At 38.8% G+C, this 21,072-nt stretch overlaps 3 protein-coding genes across 3 annotated transcripts; all 3 read left to right on the top strand.

The window, feature by feature from the left end:
* The first annotated feature begins 955 nt into the window (after window positions 1-955).
* LOC139154275 (olfactory receptor 6M1-like) lies at window positions 956-1,900 on the top strand. The gene has a single exon (XM_070728701.1). It carries the CDS (start codon window positions 956-958, stop codon window positions 1,898-1,900), a length of 945 nt encoding a protein of 314 aa, XP_070584802.1.
* A 5,641-nt stretch (window positions 1,901-7,541) lies between these two features.
* LOC139154276 (olfactory receptor 6M1-like) lies at window positions 7,542-8,612 on the top strand. The gene has a single exon (XM_070728702.1). It carries the CDS (start codon window positions 7,542-7,544, stop codon window positions 8,610-8,612), a length of 1,071 nt encoding a protein of 356 aa, XP_070584803.1.
* A 7,730-nt stretch (window positions 8,613-16,342) lies between these two features.
* On the top strand, window positions 16,343-19,691 carry LOC139154277 (olfactory receptor 6E1-like). The gene is made up of 2 exons (XM_070728703.1): window positions 16,343-17,261; window positions 19,597-19,691. Exons 1-2 carry the CDS (start codon window positions 16,343-16,345, stop codon window positions 19,689-19,691), a joined length of 1,014 nt encoding a protein of 337 aa, XP_070584804.1.
* The last annotated feature ends 1,381 nt before the right edge of the window (window positions 19,692-21,072 follow it).

Consider the following 21,072-nt stretch of genomic DNA (forward strand, 5'->3'; position numbering starts at 1 on the left):
TATAATTTATCTCTCATCAAAGAATCAAATTTTATATGTCTTACTTTTGTGCTATACAATCATGCTTTTAATTCATTCCGCAAAAGAATGAGACAATGGTCAGATTTCTTTTTTTAACAAGACAAATAATTATTCCTAAAGGATACAATTAAAATGTCATCCAGACAATACTTTGATATACAAATATAAATCAAGCTTCAACTTTCTTTCTATAAACACAATTAAGCCAGGATATTCAACCAATGAAGTCAACAGAAGCTAAACAAATCTACAGGCAAGAAGAAAAGATGTTGATCTAATTTTCTTCACCTTCTTGAGATTTCACCAAGAAGATCATCAAAATGAAGGTGGCTACAAATGAGAATGAAAACCATAAATATGAATGAAGTCTACTGTCATTAACACTTTCGGCTAGGTAAATAACTAAAAAATCAGTGCATCGTTCTAGCAATGTGTAAAATCAGTATGTATTCTTCGATTTTGGATTTTAAAAGTATGATATGTAGGAATGTTGAAAAATAAGGACAATTACAGGAGAAAAGAAAGAAACCAACACTTTTGGCTAGGTAAATAACTAAAAACCAGTGCATCATTCTAGCAATATATAAAATCAGTATATATTCTGAGATTTTGGATTTTAAAACCATGATATGTAGGAATCCTTGATATTGAAAAAAAAGGACAATTACATGAGAAAAGAAAGAAAGCACTGGTAGATTTCTAAAGCAAAGTTTATGGGACAAAATTTGGGTGGGGATGATGCTATGCATTTTGGACTGTCATTTTTTAAAAACCATGTAATTTATTGAAGTAACCCTATATAAAATATATCAAGACGTAATCCAAATACAGCACAGAAACAGATGTCCTTCTAATTCTAAATGTGGACAATTACAAGTTAATACACTGTCACAATCTGGACTCCTCCAAAGTTTCAGGATGTGTGGAAATTGCGATGGAACTGAACTCTCCCAATGTCACAGTGGTGACTGAGTTCATCTTAGTAGGCTTCCAACTTTCAAAGACCTTGGAATACGTCTTGTTTTGGGTCCTCCTGTTGGTTTTTCTGCTGACGTTAACTGGGAACTTTGCCATCATCAGCCTGGTATGTACGGACCAACGACTCCAAACACCTATGTACTTCTTCCTCTGCAACTTGTCTCTTATTGAGACTCTCTTTGTCTTGACAATATTCCCAAAGATGCTTGTAAGCCTGATTTCTGTGAACAAAACTATTTCTTTTGAGGGATGTATTGCCCAATGCTATTTCTACTTCTCCTTGGGTACCTGTGAGTGTGTTCTTATTGCTGTTATGGCCTTTGATCGCTACGTTGCAGTCTGCTACCCACTCCACTATACCATCATCATGGGCAAACGCCTTTGTGTCTTCTTGGTCCTGGGCTGCTGGACTGGGGGATTCATTTTCCTTTTCGTTCCAGTGCCCTTCCTTCTCAATCTCTCCTTCTGTGCCTCTAATCTCATTGACCATTTTTTCTGTGACTATGCCCCAATTATAAAGCTTTCTTGCAGCAAGAGTGTGACCTTCCTCCTAGGCTATGAGACAGTTCTCTCCTTAGCGGTGATGCTCACTTCCATATCTTTCAATGGGGTTTCGTACATCTATATTATTTCCACCGTCCTACGGATGCACTCCACCGAAGGCCAAAAGAAGACCTTTTCCACTTGTGCTTCCCATATTACAGTAGCTAGCATTTTCTATGGCAGCTCCATCTTCATGTATTCCTTACCCTCCAAAGGACGTATGCGAGATTTGCAAAAGCCCACTGCACTTCTCACTGCAGTTATTATTCCATTGTTGAATCCCTTTATTTATACTCTGAGAAACCAGAAGGTCAAAGAGGTCTTGAAAGACTGTGTGAAGAAATCATTTCCCCACTGAGAAAAACAGCATCAATTTCCCTGTTCTGCATTTAGCAAATTTCTCCTTATGGTTGCAATACAGCACTGTTTCTAAAGTGGGACGATCAAGAGCATCCTGTCATATTACAATACAGTCTGGTTGGGAAGTATTACTATTTTGGACAATAAGGCAGTGCAGAGAGTGGTGAGGACAGCAGAAAAGATTATTGGCCGTTCACTCCAGGACATTGCATATAATATAAGCGATGCTTGAGCAGAGTCTGCAGGATTGTCTGGAAGGAGGCTTCATGGTATCCAAAGCAGAAAATCCAGATTCAGTCATAATGGTTTTCCATATAGCATCAATTTTATGAACTTTTGAGTTTCTTCTTTCCACTATGTAGTCTAAATGGATAGTGGTTAATATATGCATGTATGTACTATATTTTTTGGAGTATAAGTCACACCTTTCCCCCCCCCCTAAAAGAGATTGAAAATTTGGGCGCATCTTACACTCTGAATGTAGCTTTTTTGAAGCTTGTTGTTCAGCCCTAACAAGCAGTGGTGGGCTCTTACGGGTACCGTCAGGTACAGAGTACCAGTAGCAAAATTTTGATTTCTCTCTCCCCCCCCCCCCCCCGCTTCTGGGCTCTGTTTTTCCTATCACAGTAAATGAGGTGGAATGTGTATAATTTTAGAGGAGCTGTGCGTGCATGTGTGTACATACACTTTATATCAGGGGCCTCAAACACAATTTACCCGGGGGCACTGGAGGTAGAGGCTGGTTGAGGCTGGGCCACAACAGGTTTTATACAAGAAAAGCTCTTACAAAAACATTCCAATGTTATCAATTGTCTTTATTTTTTTTCTTATTTTGTATTAAAAAATAATTCATAAGAAAAATTCATAAGAAAAAAATAAATAAATTAGTAATAATAATAATAATAATAATAATACAGCAGATATAGAAGACTGAAGAAACCACATATAGGTGCTGACTAGAGAAATGTAATTATTATTATTCAGGTTCTGTAATAATAATGTCTGTATTAACAATTCTTTAACATTTAACGGACATAGATTGCGAGCTGGGCAGTGTCGGTGATGTCTGTGGTCTCATCAAGGGCGACTGAGTATACACTGAAACATTTTGCTTTCTCACACAGTTGATCATAAATATCACTTGACTGGTCAGAAATGCACTCTGCTATCATGTTGGCAGAAAGGCTGATGTTGCTAAACTGACCTTTCTTTTCTGGACAGACAATACTTGCAGCCTGTAATATGCACTTTTTTAGAAATTCACCTTCTTTGAATGGCTTTCCTGCTTTAACAATAATCTCACTAACCACGTAGCTAGCTTCGACCGCTGTATCATTCTCTTTGGTTGCTTTCTTAAATAAATCTTATTGCCTCAGTAGATATGTTTTAAGATTGGCAACCTGGTTTGCTCTCTCATCTCCCTAGTATTTTGCATACTAGTTGTGTAATGACGTTTCAAATTGTATTCTTTGTGCACCACAACTTTTTCTGTGCAAATAAGACAGGTTGGGATGTCCCTGTGCTCAACAAAGAAATATTGCACTTCCCACTTTTCCTGAAATTATCCTTGCTCATCATCAACCTTTCTCTTCACTGCAGAAAAATACATGTCTGGGGCTGTGTAATATATAATTCCACTTGGTGTCACTGTTTCAGTGTTTAGCGGCTAAACTTTAGCTGATGTGTTTTTTCCACTTTTTTTCTGTCCTGCTCAGTAGCAATTTCCACCTCTGCTTCTGAGCCCAGGGTAATGGTGCAAGTTCCTAATATGCCCGGCTGATGTCCCGCCTCTAAGAGCAATATACCCCACCATGATTGGTAGGTTCATTCAGCTCTACACACAACACTGAAAAGTGCCATTCATATCAAACTCGGGCCACACTAACATAAAACTTTGATATTGAGGTGGGGCCTACAAACTATTATCCTGAGGGCCGTAGTTGGCCCACGGGCCACGAGTTTGAGACCCCTGCTTTATATAGTAGATAATCAGGGGTGGGCTACTGCCCAGATGGGAGGGCGAATGCAGTGGGGTAGCAAAAATGGAGCTCCACCCCAGAACACCCAATTTGCACTGAAAGATGTGAAACAAAATGTATAAGGCATGCCAACAGTGTGGTAGTAAAAAATTTGGTAGCTCATCACTGCTAACAAGGTCCCAACAATCTTTCTGGCTCTTCCCAGTTTGCAGACATTTTTCATTGCTATTTCCTCCGAAGAATGCTTTTTCCAGCCCTAAGTCCTTGCAGGCTTTTTTCATTGCTACTCCCACCAAAGAAGGTTTTTTTAAACCCCTAATCAGGGGATAAAATAATATACTGAAGCTGACCAGACTAAGGATGCTAGCCAGATGAATACCTCGTAGGCAGATTTTCCCCCCAGATTTTTCTCCCCCAAAACTAAGATGCATCTTACACTTTGGTGCATCTTATACTCTGAAAAATATGGTACAAAGTAGCCATTATAGGAAACAGATGTTGAAGAATTTGAAGACAAGTGTCAATGAGAAAGGAGGAGGAAAAATCAGTAAACATTATGATTTTAAGTTAGGAATTTAATGATTGTGGAAGAAGAATAAACTTAGATTTAAAATAATGTTATTGTCACATTAAATGTACGTTAATTGGCATACATTATAATGAAATTTAATTGCATATGTATATTTGTATAGATGTATGTATGTATTTATGTAAGAGGCCGATTCACCCACCAATCAGCTTTTTTCTTATTTTCCTCCACAAAAACTAAGGTACATGTTATACTCCAGTGTGTTTTATAGTCTGAAAAATATGGTATTTAGCATAGTATAGATAAAGGTCTGTTCAATATACACTGACCGTTGTTTAAAATACAACATCACTGTAAAATGTTTTTCTTTAATCTCATGTCAAATAACCATACAATTTATGAAAAAGGTTTTGGAATATACAAGTATGTGTTTGAAATTTATTTATTTTTTATGCCACCCTTCTCCTTAAACTCAGGGCCGCTTACAACATGTTGGCAATTTATTTATTGGCATACATTGGCACTTTTTAACAGAGCCAGCATATTGCCCCCACAATCCAGGTTCTCATTTTACGCACCTCGGAAGGATGGAAGGCTGAGTCAACCTTGAGCCGGTGATGAGATTTGAACCGCTGACCTGCAGATCTACAGTCAGATTTAGTGGCTTGCAGTACTGCATTCTACCTGATGCGCCACCTCAGCTATGGATGAAAGCCATTAAGCCATCACAGGAATTGCCCAACCCTCTTTCACAACACAAGCCCCTTCATTCCATCTTTCCAGAGCGGTCCAAATTCCAACCAAACGAGGGAGGATTTTTACTTTGCCTAAAGAGCCAGGTATGACCCCTACATAACCCATATGGGAATCTGACAACACCCAATAAAATATATGTTCTTGCACCGGAACAGGAAGCTCACGTTCAAAGTCCAAAGAAAGGTTTAAAAACCCCTCACTTTCAACTCCATATGATCAACTGCCAAGAATCACATTTGCTTGATTATTCTGCTTCATCAATAAATGAACCCAGTTTCCAATCAGCCTCTAACTACCATTTTGTGTTCAGGTACCTTTCTTCCAGCTTGGAAATGAACCAGATAGATATGTTCAGTTTCATAACAACAATGAAACACACACTCACAACCTCACATACATGAGCAATGTTCCATAATAATGTTAGAAGAGAAATCTTTCCAGAATAATTTCAAACATTTATTGAATTTAGGATGAATTTTTTTTGGGGGGTGGGGGGGTGATAGCAGAAAAAGGTAGTGATTTAGCACAAAAAAAGAAGTTGAGAAACATAATTTTTTTTATTGGGTATTTTTAATACGAAGTATAAAAAAGAAATGTAGCATTTGATCATCCATATTTTGACAGTGGCGAGGATCATATATGCCGAGCATTGGAAAAGTGAAAAAATACCAGAAGGGGGGATGGTTATTAAAAATGTGATGGATTGTGCAGAGATGGATATGCTGCCAAGAAAACAACAAGGGAAGGTGGATTCAGGCTATTATAAAATATGGGAGAACATTTATAATTAAAAGAAAGAAAGAAAGAAAGAAAGAAAGAAAGAAAGAAAGGATAAAAGAAAAGAAACTATACAGAAAGACAGTCCAAAAAATTATAATCCAAGTTTACAGAAAAGTACGCAAGTGTGTAAATATGTAAAGCAATACATCAACAAAAAAAGGGTAAAAACGTACATATCTCCGATCGAAATTCTAAATGAGAAGGGGATGTAAATATCCAAAATGTATGTTTTATTTATGTTTTTCCTGCTTTTTCCCCATTTTGTTAGCAACTTTTATGTCTGAACAAACTTAATTAAAATTTAATTCCTTTTTTTGTTCTGTGCTTTGTTTCTGTTTTTAAAATTCAATAATTTGTTTTTAAAAAGATAGTGATTTAGAAAGTGAAATTCTGAGAATTAGTAGGTCATCTGGAGTTACTCCTTGCTGAAACTCCAAGATGAATAGTAGATGAGTGACACCCATTTTCATGTTTACTACTATTTTTATATTATATTGAAGTTTTTAATAGACAGTGTCAAAGGAACAGAAACTATACTAAAAATTAAAGTAATGTAAGAAAGAAGCTTAAAAAGTGAGAGGAGAAAAAGAAAGAAAGAAAGGAAGAAAAAAGGAAAGAAAGAAAAAAGAAAAATAGAGAAAGAAAGAAAGAAAAGCACAGAGGAGAATAGAAAGAAAGAAAAAGAGAAAGAAAGTAAGAAAGTAAGAAAGAGTGATGATAAGAGAAAAAGAAAAAAGACGTCAAGATCATAATAAGGAAGTAAGTTCCAACCTCCATCACACTACAAACAAATTAATATAATAATACTTTTTTAAAAATTGTAAAGAAAAAAAATCATCTTAGTGTGAAGTAACTCATATACGTATGCAAGTCAGAAATATTTTCAGTCCTGGTTTAATGAAAAAGTCATTAGAAGTTACCAGAAATATCAAACATATAATTTATTTCTCATCAAACAATCACATTTTATGTGTCTTACTTTTGTGCTATACAATCATGGCCTTTAATTCATTCCACAAAAGAATGAGACAATGGTCAGAATTTTATTTTTACAGGACAAACAATTATTCCTAAAGGATGCAATTAAAATGTCATCCAGACAATACTTTGATATACAAATATAAATCAAGCCTCAACTTTCTTTCTGTAAACACAATTAAGCCAGGATATTCAACCAATGAAGTCAACAGAAGCTAAACAAATCTACAGGCAAGAAGAAAAGATGTTGGTCTCATTTTCTTCACCTTCTTAAGATTTCACCAAGAAGATCATCAAAATGAAGGTGGCTACAAATTAGAATGCAAACCATAAATATGAATGAGATCTACTGCCATCAACACTTTTGCCTAGGTAAATAACTAAGAAACTAGTGCATCATTCTAGCAATGTAGAAAATCAGTATATATTCTGCAATTTTGGATTTTAAAATTATGATAAGTAGGAATCCTTGATATTGAAAAATAAGGACAATTACATGAGAAAAGAAAGAAAGCACTGGTAGATTTCTAAAGCAAAAGTTTTGGGGACAAAATTTGGGTGGGGATGATGCTATGCATTTTGGACTGGTTTTTTTTTCAAACCATGTAATTTACTGAATGTGTGATCCTATGGAAATATATCAAGACGTAATCCAAATACAGCACAGAAACAAATATCCTTCTAATTCTAAATGTGGACTATTAGAAGTTAATACACTGAAACAATCTGGACTTTCAGGATGTGTGGAAATTGGGATGGAACTGAACTCTCCCAATGTCACAGTGGTGACTGAGTTCATCTTAGTAGGCTTCCAACTTCCAAAGACCTTGGAATACTTATTGTTTTGTGTCTTTCTGATGGTTTTTCTGCTCACATTAACTGGGAACTTTGCCATCATCAGCCTGGTATGTATGGACCAACGACTCCAAACACCTATGTATTTCTTCCTCTGCAACTTGTCTCTTCTAGAGACTATCTTTGTCTTCACAGTCAGCCCAAAGATGCTCGCAAACCTGATTTCTCTGAAGAAAACTATTTCTTTTGAGGGATGTATTATCCAATGCTATTTCTATTTTTCCTTGGGTATCTGTGAGTGTCTTCTTATTGCTGTAATGTCTTTTGATCGCTACACTGCAGTCTGCTACCCACTCCACTATACCATCATCATGAGCAAAGGTCTCTGTGTCTTCTTGGCCCTTGTCTGCTGGACTGGAGGATTCATTCTCATTTTCGTTCCAGTGCCCTTCCTTCTCAATCTCTCCTTCTGTGCCTCTAATCTCATTGACCATTTTTTCTGTGACTATGCCTCAATTATAAAGCTTTCTTGCAGCAAGAGTGTAACTTTCCTCATGGACTATGAGGCAGCTCTCTCCTTAGTGGCGATGCTCATTTCCCTATCTTTAAGTGGGGTCTCGTACGTCTATATTATTTCCACCGTCTTACGGATGCACTCCACCGAAGGCCAAAAGAAGACGTTTTTCACCTGTGCTTCCCACATTACAGTAGCTAGCATTTTCTATGGCAGCTCCATCTTCATGTACTCCTTACCCTCCAAAGGACATTTGCGAGATTTGCAAAAACCTACTGCACTTCTCACTCTAGTTATTATTCCTTTGTTGAATCCTTTTATTTATACTCTGAGAAACCAGAAGTTCAAAGAGGTCTTGAAAGACTCTCTGAAGAAATAATTTCCACACTGAGAAAAAAAGCACCAATTTCCCTGTTTTGTATTTAGCAAATTTCTCTTTATTGTTGCAATATAGCACTGTTTCTAAAGTGGGACGATCTAAAGCAACCTGTCATATTAAAATAGAGTTTGGTTGGGAAGTATTACTAATTTGGACAGTAAGGCAGTGCGGGGAGTGGTGAGGACAGCAGAAAAGATTATTGGCAGTTCACTCCCTTCCATCCAGGACATTGCATATACTGTAAGTGATGCTTAAGCAGGGTCTGCAGGATTGTCTGGAACATGATACCTCCTCTTCATGGCCTGTTTTCTTTATTACTTCTGGGTGGAGGCTTCATGGTATCTGAAGCAGAAAATCTAGATTCAGTCATAGTTTTCTTCCACATAGCACCAATTTTGTGAAAGCTCTAGTTTCCTCTCTCCATGTATTCAAAATGGACAATGGTTAATATGTTTATGCATGTACTATATTTTTGGAGTATAAGACACACCTTCTCCTCACTCTAAAAGAGATTGAAAATTAAGGTGAGTTTTACACTCTCATTCAACCCTAACAAGGTCCCAACGATCTTCCAAGCTCTTCTTGGCTTGAAGACCTTTCTTCATTGTTACTCCCTCCAAAGAAGGTTTTCTTAAGCCCCCATCAGGGTATAAAATATTCTGGTGCATCTTATACTCCCAAAAATATGCTATGTATGTTTGTGTGTGTGTGTGTGTTTGCATGTATGTGCGTGTATCTATGTGTTTGTATGTATGTATCTATGTGTGTCTGTGTATCTCTCTCTCTTTCTCTGTGTTTGTGTATATACACACATCTCTATCTCTATCTCTATCCCTATCCCTATCTCCATCTCCATCTCCATCTCCATCCCCATTTCCATCTCCATCTCCATCTCTGCCTGCCTGCCTGCTGCCTGCCTGCCTATGTACCTACCTACCTACCTACCTACCTACCTATCTACCTATCTACCTACCTATCTACCTATCTACCTATCTACCTATCTACCTATCTACCTATCTACCTATCTACCTATCTACCTATCTACCTATCTACCTATCTACCTATCTACCTATCTACCTATCTACCTATCTACCTATCTACCTATCTACCTATCTACCTATCTACCTATCTACCTATCTACCTATCTACCTATCTACCTACCTACGTATCTATCTATCTATCTATCTATCTATCTATCTATCTATCTATCTATCTATCTATCTATCTATCTATCTATCTATCTATCTATCTATCTATCTATCTGGTACAAGCTGGGAGGAGGAGAACATGTAGTCCAGAAGTTAAAGGGGGTGGATGTAATAGATCGATATCAAGATGACCTGATCCAGAAAAACATAAGAATGATGAGAAATTTAAAAAATGGAATAATCATTTCATTCATTCATGTTTCATTGTGTAAAAAAATAATTTTGGCAAATTTTGGGGTGAATAAGGAAACAAGTAAAATAAAAAATGTAAAAGAATAGTCGATATCATTCATTGTGTGCTGTCACTAGGGGAATGGGGTGAGGGTTATTGCTTTTTTTATTTTTTTCTGTGTTGTGTTTTTATTATTGTAAGCTGCCTAGAGTTACTGTGAGAGAGTAGATGGATATATATATATATATATATATATATATATATATATATATATATATATATATATATATATATATAAATTTACGAAAACAAATAAATATATATATATATATATATATATATGTTAAAATGTTTTCAGCTGAAAACATTTTAACACATACAGAATATAGTTGTCGGCTATAAATATATTAACTGCCTTGTAGTGGTCCTGGGTTGGGCCTAGAGGCAAAAAGGAGCTGTGACGTTCCTTAAATATACCAGGGTGATCCGACTTAATATATATATATATATATATATATATATATATATATATATATATATATATATATATATATATATGTAGATTGTTCTGAGTTCGGGTTTTGCCCTGTGTAATGTTTTGCATGTCTATGCGACGTTTCGGTAAAATCACATTTACCATCATCAGGCTGGAGTTCCAATCTCTGTGTTTTTGCAAATGAATATTAGCAACTGACATTCCTTCTTAGCATGTAGTGTGGGGGTGGAGATTTGCTTTGAATGTAGCAAATAGATTGGGTGACTATGCTTCCGTGATCTGATTGGTTGGTGTAATCATGGTTATAGAAGGAATGGTATGAAGATTATGAAGTGTTTTGTTTAAGTCTGATTTCCAAATATAAAATTCTAAAATCATAATAATTAAAGGATTGACATATTGATTATAATGAAGTTTTTATTTTGTTTAAGGCTGGTTTCCAAATCTCTGGCAGACGTGAGGTATCATCCCGTTTATTTAAACAAAAAGATCTTTTTTCAATTTCAATAGCTTCTAGAGAGATTCTTTTATATAAATTCTCTGTTTTGTGGAGTAATTTAGTTTTTTCAAAGTCAATTTCGTGCCCTGTTCTTTTAATGTGCTGGACAAGGGAGGAGGTCTTCTCCTGTTTCTTGACTGCATTCATATGTTCTGCCATGCGCTGGCTCACTCTTCGGTTAGTTTGTCCAATGTATGTGGCTGCACATGTTTTGCAAGGGATTTCATAGATACCTTGGTATTCTAATTGGATTTTATCTTTGGGGCTCCTTAGGATATTAGATATTTTTTGGTTAGTGCAAAATGAGGTTTTGATGTTATGTTTTTGTAGAATTTTACTAATTTTATCCGTGGTGCCTTTGATGTAAGGAAGGATGGTGGTGCCATTGTCCTGTTCTTGATCTTGTTTTTTGGGGGGTGTCTCTTTATTGATTAGGTTTGTTATTGTTTTCTCTTTGAATCCATTAGAAATTAGTACATCTTTGAGTTTGTTCAATTCAGTTTTTAAGTGCTCATGGTCAGCTAAGCGTTTGGTTCTGGTGATGAGAGTTTTGGCCACTGAGGTGATTTGTGCGGGGTGGTGGTGTGAGTGTGCATTTAGATAACGGTTGGTATGGGTTTTCTTTTGGTAGATAGTATGTCCTAGGCTGCCATTGGGTTTTTTATAGACCAGTACATCTAGAAAGGGAAGTTGATCATTGATTTCTGTTTCCATAGTAAACTGTATTTTGGGGTGTAGGCTGTTGAGATGAGTGAGGAAATTGTCTAGTTTTTCTTTACCATGTGGCCAAATTACAAAGGTATCATCAACATATCTCAGCCAAAGTTTGGGTTTGTATTTGGCTTGCTCTAAAGCATTATTTTCGAAATATTCCATATAGAGGTTGGCTATGACAGGTGATAGAGGTGATCCCATGGGGGCTCCCTCTATTTGTTTATATCTTTGTTCATTATAGATGAAGTATGTATTGGTCAGGCAGTGGTTGGTAAGGTCTAGGATATATTTGGGGGGTTTGTGTTTGTCTTGGATAGCTGTCAAGGCTTCTGTAATAGGTATTTGTGTGAACAGGGACACGACATCGAAACTTACAAGTAGGTCATCGGGTTGTAGGTTTTGTTTTTTAATTATTTGTATAAAGTGGGATGAATTTTGAACATATGAGGTAATAGTTTCTGTATATGGTTATATTTGGAAATCAGACTTAAACAAAACACTTCATAATCTTCATACCATTCCTTCTATAACCATGATTACACCAACCAATCAGATCACGGAAGCATAGTCACCCAATCTATTTGCTACATTCAAAGCAAATCTCCACCCCCACACTACATGCTAAGAAGGAATGTCAGTTGCTAATATTCATTTGCAAAAACACAGAGATTGGAACTCCAGCCTGATGATGGTAAATGTGATTTTACCGAAACGTCGCATAGACATGCAAAACATTACACAGGGCAAAACCCGAACTCAGAACAATCTACATACATATACCCGTGAAAATTTACGAAAACATATATATATATATATATATATATATATATATATATATATATATATATATATATATATGTAGATTGTTCTGAGTTCGGGTTTTGCCCTGTGTAATATTTTGCATGTTTATGCGACGTTTCGGCGAAATCACATTCACCATCATCAGGCTGAAGTTTCCAAGCTTCGTGCTGTTGTAAAATGGAAAATATATATATATATTCTAAATAAATAAATAAAGCACTAAATCTATTTACCTCCAACCCTATTCCTAATAATTTCGGGGTATGCAATAATAAACTGAAAAATGCAAAATTAAATAAATACAGACTATTCTTTCAAAGAATTAAATGGAAAATGGAAACAAAATTAGAAGATATAGAAGTCCTTCAAAAGAGAGAATTATGTTACAAAAAAGTACTAGAAATGTATGAAAAGAAATGTTTGCTGGAATAATGAAATGAAAGACACTGTGGATAATGAAAACTAAGAATGTTTACTATACACAATGAATGTGTGTGTGTGTGATTCTTTTGTCGAGTCAACCTGGTATATAGAAGGAGCATCACAGCTTCCTTTTTGCTTCTCGACCCCATCGGGGTCATATTCCAAGGCAGATAAACTTTTTATAACTGACAACTATAATCTAAAAATGTAACATATTTTGATGATAATGAAAAACAAGGGAGACTACTATAGATCTATTTCGATCTTATTATGTACTGTTTTATTGTTGTTGTGAGCCGCCCCGAGTTTGCGGAGAGGGGCGGCATATAAATCCAATAAATCTAATCTAATCTAATCTAATCTATTTGCCTTCATCAGGTGGCCATAACTCTTCCCTGGTACAAGTTGATACAGGAGACGAGCCTGTCACCTAAAGGCTAAGGTCTCTGCCTTATAAGGCAGAGGCCCCAGGTTCAAATCCCAGTAAAGAGTATGGCTACCTGATGAAAACAAGTAACCCAGAAATAGATCAATAGTAGTCTCCTTTCCTTTTCATTATCAGCAAAATATGTTACATACACACACACACACACACACACACACACACACACACACACACATATATATATATATATACATGCACACTCACAGAGAGATGCATTGGCATCCTTCAGTCTCAAAAGATCATGGTGTCATGCTCTGGATTCCCCAGGGCATATACATACATGCATGCCTGCATGCATACATACATACATACATACATACATATATACATACATACATATTTGTTTTCGTAGATTTTCACGGGTATATGTATGTAGATTGTTCTGAGTTCGGGTTTTGAGTGTCTATGCGACGTTTCAGTGAAATCACATTCACCATCATCAGGCTGAAGTTGTTAGCTTCGTGCTGCTTTGAATATTCATATATTCATATATATATGAATATACACACATATCCCTGCATTTTCATTATCAGCAAAAATATGTTACACACACACACACATGTTGGGGCTAGAGTGGGGGCATCCTGCCCCAAACTGCACACAAGGTAGTTGAGCTGGCACTGAACTGCTCCCGGTGGAGCTGTCTGCCATGCCCCTGTCAACCACCTTCCAGAGTCTCCCCAATGAGCTGTTCACCTTCCTGGAGGATTTCTTTATGCTGGCATATCCTGGCTGGACCTGACCACTGCCATATCTTGCAGGACCCAGACCCGCGCCCACCGGCTGGCCCCCATGGGCAGCAGCAGTAGCAGCAGAGATGTCACATGCCCACCGGATGAATTCCATGCTCTCTGGGCCCATCTAGTGGGTGACGCTGTTGCTGCTGGCTGGGGCGGCAAGATTCGGCTCCTGCACATGCGCAGAAGCCGAATCTCCTGCACAGCTCTTCTTTTTTCCTCTGCTGCTGCATCTGTGCTCCTTGCTTTTTTCCTCTTTCCTCCTTTCTGGCCTCAGACGAGCTTCTCTCTCTCCTGCTCAGCTCCCCTTCAGCCTCACAGGGCCACCTCCTGCCTGAGGTGCAAGCAAAAGGCCTGGGTGGAAGCAGTGCTGGCAGCATTTATGCTTCTGGCAGCATCAGTTCACCTAGCCACCCAGCCTAAGGCGGGGAGGTGCGGGGGCGACCCAGGAAGAAGAGCGTGGGAAACGGGAAGCAAATTTATTTATGTATGTATGTATGTATGTATGTATGTATGTATGTATGTATGTATGTATTTATTTATTTATTTATTTATTAGATTTGTATGCCGCCCCTCTCCGTAGACTGGGGGCGGCTAACAACAGTAATAAAACAACATATAATAAATCTAATATTTAAAATAACTAAAAACCCTTATTAAAAACCAAACATACACACAAATATACCATGCATAAATTGTATAGGCCTGTGGGGGAATGAATATCTCAATTCCCCCATGCCTGATGACACGTAAAAATAAACATTGTTATTTTTACGAAAAAGGACACCGCAGCGGCACTGCAAGCAAAGGGCGGTCCTTTCACATAAAAATAAACATGTTTATATTTACGTGAAAGGACCGCCCTTTGCTTGCAGTGCCACTGCGACGTCCTTTTTCGTAACCCGCACAATTCGGGTCCATACCAAATTTTGCAGTGTTTGGTATGCGGAACCCGAACCCGAAATTTTTTGAAACTTCGGGCAAAGTTCGGGGTCGCTTTCAGCGTTCAGAGATTTGACATCACCGGCAGGTTGCTAAGGACGCCAAGGTGATCACTTCCTGGATTCCTTGGAATCCAGGAAGTGTTCACCTTGGCATTCTTAGCAACCTGTCGGTGATGTCAAGGCTCCATCCCCGGAATCTCTTCGTGGGAGGGATTCCCCAGCTCCTTCAAAGGGAGATCTTCACGTAAAAATAAACATTGTTATTTTTACAAAAAAGGACGCCGCAGCGGCGCTGCAAGCAAATGGCGGTCCTTTCACGTAAAAATAAACCAGCACCAGCAGAGGACATGGCTCCCCAAACCAACACAGACTGTGGAAACTTTTGAATCTCTTTTGGAAACCAAGAACCCAGATTATGGAGGAAGAATGGATGGGTACACACTGCAAAATGCTTGAAGTTCAGTGTTTCCACAATCTGTGTTGATCTAGTGAGTGCCTAGGCATACTTATTCTTTTCAGAGGTCCACTATTGTTCTGTATATTGTTTTATTGATTGCATGTAATATTCTAATTTTCTGAGATTGGAGATTTGGGGTTTTCATGAGCTGCACCCCATAATCATCACAATTATGAGAAATCATGGCTTGAACGATCTTGCCTTGATGTAATGAGTCTCTCTCATATATTATGTTTCACCTTTTCAGTTGCATTACTGAATATAAACGAACTCTTGTACAATAGTTTAATTTTTCAGATTTCACCTGTATGTGTGTGTGTTCAAAATGGACAATGAATACACAAGCTGATAAAGGAAGAAAGCCTAGTTCAGAAGTTAAAGCTACTGCAGGCCACTCAAGTTCAAATCCAGGTAGGGTATGGCTAGCTGATGTAAGTGTTCCTGGTAAACAAATTAACAAGTTAACATCTTTAATTAAGATGGGAATTACAACAGAAGGGACATACAGACAACCTTCAAAGACATGGGGATATATTTTTCAATTTAGAGAAATGGGAGGTTTCCTAGAAAAAGAGGAGAGGGTTCAGAAAAGATATTTCTCCTTCTCTGCTCTTTATTTTTTTTTCCAATAACACTTTCCTCCACTGATCATTGTAGTCTTTCTTACTAATGGTTTCCATAATGTAAATTTAACAGTTCTCGCAATTATTCTGGATTTTTTGTTCTTCTTGTTGTCAATCACGATGACTTTAAAAGGAATTCAATTCAGTAGGATACATCAGACCTTTTCCCATTTTTCTAGAGATTTTTGATCAAGGAATAACGCTTAATAAAATGGCAGAAATAGTGAACAAGACAGCTACGGTAACTGAGTTCATTCTTGTAGGATTCACGAGTATCCGATGGCTGCAGATCCTCCTCTTTTGGGTCCTCTTTCTCACTTATCTTCTGACCATCATGGGAAACCTTCTCATCATCTACATCACCCTGGTTGACCATCACCTGCATACCCCCATGTATTTTTTCCTCCGCAACTTTTCAGTCTTGGAAATAGGATTTATCTCTACTGCCATTCCCAAGGCTCTGCTTAACTTGGCCTCAGGTAACGCCACAATTTCTCTTGTGGGCTGCTTCACGCAGGCCTTTTTCTATTTTATTTTGGGCACTGCTGAATTCTTTATTCTGGCCACCATGTCCTTTGACCGCTACATAGCCATCTGCAAACCCTTGCACTACACAGTCATTATGAACAACCAAGTGTGTATTCAGTTAGTGGTAGGCTCTTGGCTTATCAGTTTCCTTTATGTGATAATGCCCCTTGTTCTGTTATTTCGTTTGCCCTTCTGTGGTCCAAATGTCATCAATCACTTCTTCTGTGACAACATGCCACTGATCAAACTTGCCTGTACCAACACCGAATTTCTGGAACGGATGGATTTTCTTATGGCCATTTTTACTGTGCTGGGGACTTTGGCCATCATAATCATTTCCTACATTAAAATAATTGTAGCTGTCATGCACATTCCTTCCAAGACAGGCAGGCAGAAGGTGTTCTCCACTTGTGCTTCTCATATTGTGGTAGTTTTCATCACCTATGGAAGCTGCATTTTCATGTACGTCAGACCCAGGAAAAGTGGTGGGCTGGACCTCAGCAAGACAGTAGGTGTTTTGAACAATGTGGTCTCCCCTTTGCTCAACCCTTTCATTTACAGTCTGAGAAACGGGCAGGTGAAAACAGCTTTGAAAGAAGCTTGTGGGAGGAAATGAAAACAGCTTTGAAAGATGCATGAGGATGGAGATAGGTATCTTCTAATCAGGGAAGTGATCTCCTTCAGTTCTGGAATTCTTTGAGACACATGAGAATGGAACTGTGTATAGCCACAGTTTATACCCACCCTTCATATTCACGTATTTATATTTGTGGTTTCCTTATTCCTTTTATATTATATATAGTGATGGGCGAACTGAACTCGCACTATTCATTCATTTATTCATTTGTCTAATACACAAATACACAATACACAAATACATATTTGGGTCCATACCAAATTTTGCGGTGTTTAGTATCCCGGACCCGAACCCGAATTTTTTTTAAAGTTCGTGCCGAAGTTCGGGTTCGGTTCGGGCAGCGTGGCAGAGTGGCGGAGCGGCGAAGCAGACTAATAGAAAGCCTTCTTCTTACATGAAGCCATGCAGTCTCCGGACATCAAGGTAAATGAAAGCCTGGGATTGGCCATTTGCCCATTGGCCAGCAGTATGCATGGCTTGCATTGGTCCCCAAGGACACCTGACCTGCCTCTATAAAAGGCAGCACCTTGCTCTCCAGCCCATTGTGACTGAGAGATACCAGCTAGGGAGAGTCTGTGTTACTTACTGAGAGGGAGAGGTATATTAGATTAGCTTCCACTTTGTTTCTGCTGTGCTGAAAAGAAAGAGAGACCTCAAAGACTCTTCTACTTCATACAAGTTGAAGAGACAAGAAAACTTTGGTGAGTGAAGATAGAAGAAAAAAACGGGGGGGGGGAGGCATGGGGAGTGGGGACAGTTGCTCTCTGCTACACTTCCACTTTTACATTTTTAAAACGTTTTTCCTTTCATTCATTTTGTGTACAAATGCATGGAAGAGCACAACAATATTAATTTGTGTGTGGGGGGGTTGGGGTTATTTATTTCTCTATCCTATACTTCCACTTTCAAATTTTTAAACCATTTTTTATATATAGATCTGATTAAAACTTTAAAACAAAAAGTTAAAAACTAGCACAAAGTAATGACTTTTATTTATGATCATGATTATTAGTACTTGTTGTTTTAATGTACACTGAGAGCTTATGCACTGTGGAGAAACATAGGAACATAGAAAATTGAGGGCAGAAAAAGACCTCATGGTCCATCTAGTCTGCCCTTATACTATTTACTATATTTAATCTTAGGATGGATATATGTTTATCCCAGGCATGTTTAAATTCAGTTACTGTTGATTTACCATTACAACCATGTCTGCTGGAAGTTTGTTCCAAGCATCTACTACTCTTTCAGTACAATAATATTTTCTCACCTTGCTTCTGATCTTTCCCCCAACTAACCTCAGATTGTGACCCTTGTTCTTGGGTTGACTTGCCTATTAAAGACACTTCCCTCATGTGTGTCCAATCATACACAAAGTCCTTGTGTGTTCAATGCACATTTAGCCAATAAAGAATATTCTATCCTATCCTATCCTATCCTATCCTATCCTATCCTATCCTATTCTATTCTATTCTATTCTTTCCACTCCACTCCATCCACTCCACTCTATTTTTCCATTCCAGTCCCATCATTTTTTTCTTCTTTCTGTACTCTGTCTAATGATCAAAACTATATATCACATTTATTTTGTTCATTTGTTACGCAAAAGGCCCATATGGAGCTTCCAGTCATTATAAATAAATATGTCTTTTTTCTGCCAAAAGCAGATTGCCTAATGTTTCTACCCCACTTGCAGCAGGGCGGCTCACAGGCACCAATGGAGCGTGGCTGGAGGGGGCAGCAGGAGGAAGAGGAGGAGGAGGAGGAGAGACCTTCTGATGAAAACATCCCCATGACTCCGGGCAGCCTGGCTCACATGAGCCAAGGGGGTTGCTAGATGAAGCAGAAAGTGAGAGTGAGGCAGAAAGTGACTTGAGTGAGCCTGAGAAACCACTAGAAGGGGCTGATATGACAATGGTGGAGTAGTCCCAGTCAGGGAGTGAGGAAGACATGAGTGCGGAAAGTCATTGGATTTGATCCTTGGTATAGAAGATTGCTCCGAAGGCGAGAGGAGTTACAGAGTAAAAGGCATCAGCTTACAGCCTTAGCCTCTTTGAAGCGTGATGTCACTTCCAGACAGTATAAAGGAAAACGATAATGGAAAATGGGGTGGGGAGAATCAACGTTGTTCAATGGAAGAGACTTGAGGCTGGGAAGTATGATTTAACAAGGCTTAAAATTGGAAGCTGTGCTGGCAGGCTTTTGGTGAGCAAAAGTATACGTTTAAGTAATGAATGGACTTTTTCTAAGGAATGCAGATAAGACTGAGTTTTTGTGTTCTTCCTGGACATAGATTACAGCTTGCTCTAAAGATAAAATTCTTCTGTGCCATTTTAAAACCCTGTGTTTCATTATGTATACCTGTGTTCAAATAAAGATTGGGATGTTATCATAAAATAAGTGATTTCTGAGTTGGGCTTCGCTCCAAGTACAGAGCAATAGAACAATGCGAATATTCCATACTTCAGTCCTTCAGGTGATAAACTTCATGAATTAAGAGAAAAGACAGAGAGACTGATAGAAAGGATAAAGGACTTTGAAGAACATAGGCATTAGACCCCAGAGAGCTCCTTGGTTTACCGAGGAGCTCCGGGAATTGAAATGCCAGAAGAGACGTCTAGAGTAGTGTTGGAGGAAGAGTAAGTCCGAATCCGACCAAACACTTGTAAGAGCTCACATTAAGACTTACAAAGTGGCGTTCAAGGAGGCAAGATGCGCGTATCATGCCGCCTTGATTGCATCAGCGGAATCTCGTCTGGCTGCTCTGTTAAGGGTGACTCACTCCCTTCTTAACCAGGGGGGAGTTGGGGGGCCCTTGCAGAGCAGTGCCAAGGATTTTAACACATTTTTCACTGATAAAGTCGCTTGGATCTGGGAGGACCTCGACTCCGATGGGATAACAGAGTCGATGGACAATGAGTCAGTCAAGGTGACTAGGGCCCATCCTTGCCCATCTGTCTGAGAAGAGTTTGATCTGGTGACACCTGATGAAGAGGACAAGGCCATTGGAGCTGTGAGTTCTGTGACCTGTTTGCTGGATCCCTGTCCCTCCTGGCTGGTCTCGGCCAGGAGGGAGGTGACACGAAGCTGGGTCCAGGAGATTGTCAATGCTTCTTTGGGGAGGGGGTCATTCCCTGCTCCTTACAAGGAAGCACTTGTGTACCCCGAAGCCTTCCCTGGACCCAGCCATTCTCAAAAACTATCGTCCAGTCTCCAACTTTTCCTTTATGGGTAAGGTTGTTGAGAAGGTGGTGGCGCTCCAGCAGTCCTTGGAAGAAGCCGATTATCTAGGCCCTCAGCAATCGGGTTTCAGGCCCGGCTACAGCACAGAAACTGCTTTGGTCACGTTGATGGATGATCTCTGGCAGGCCTGGAACAGGGGTTTATCCTATGTCCTGATGGTTCTTGACCTCTCAGTGGCTTTCGATACCATTGACCATGGTATCTTTCTGTGCCGGCTGGAGGGGTTGGGAGTGGGAGGCACAGTTCTTCAGTATTCTTCAGAGGCACTGTTCTTCAGCATTGGAGGAAGAGTAAGTCTGAATCCGACCGAACACTTTTAAGAGCTCACATTAAGACTTACTCATACCTCTCCTACCTCTATGTTAAGACTTCTCCTCCTACCTCTCCAGTTGCTCACAGTCGGTGTTAGTGGGGGGTCAGAGGTCTACCTCTAGGTCTCTCTCTTGTGGGCTGCCTCAGGGGTCAGCCCTCTCCCCCCTGCTATTTAATATCTACATGAAACCACTGGGTGAGATCATCCAGGGGCATGGGGT

This window comes from Erythrolamprus reginae, chromosome Z (genome assembly GCF_031021105.1).
Source record: "Erythrolamprus reginae isolate rEryReg1 chromosome Z, rEryReg1.hap1, whole genome shotgun sequence".
Taxonomy (NCBI): domain Eukaryota; kingdom Metazoa; phylum Chordata; class Lepidosauria; order Squamata; family Dipsadidae; genus Erythrolamprus; species Erythrolamprus reginae.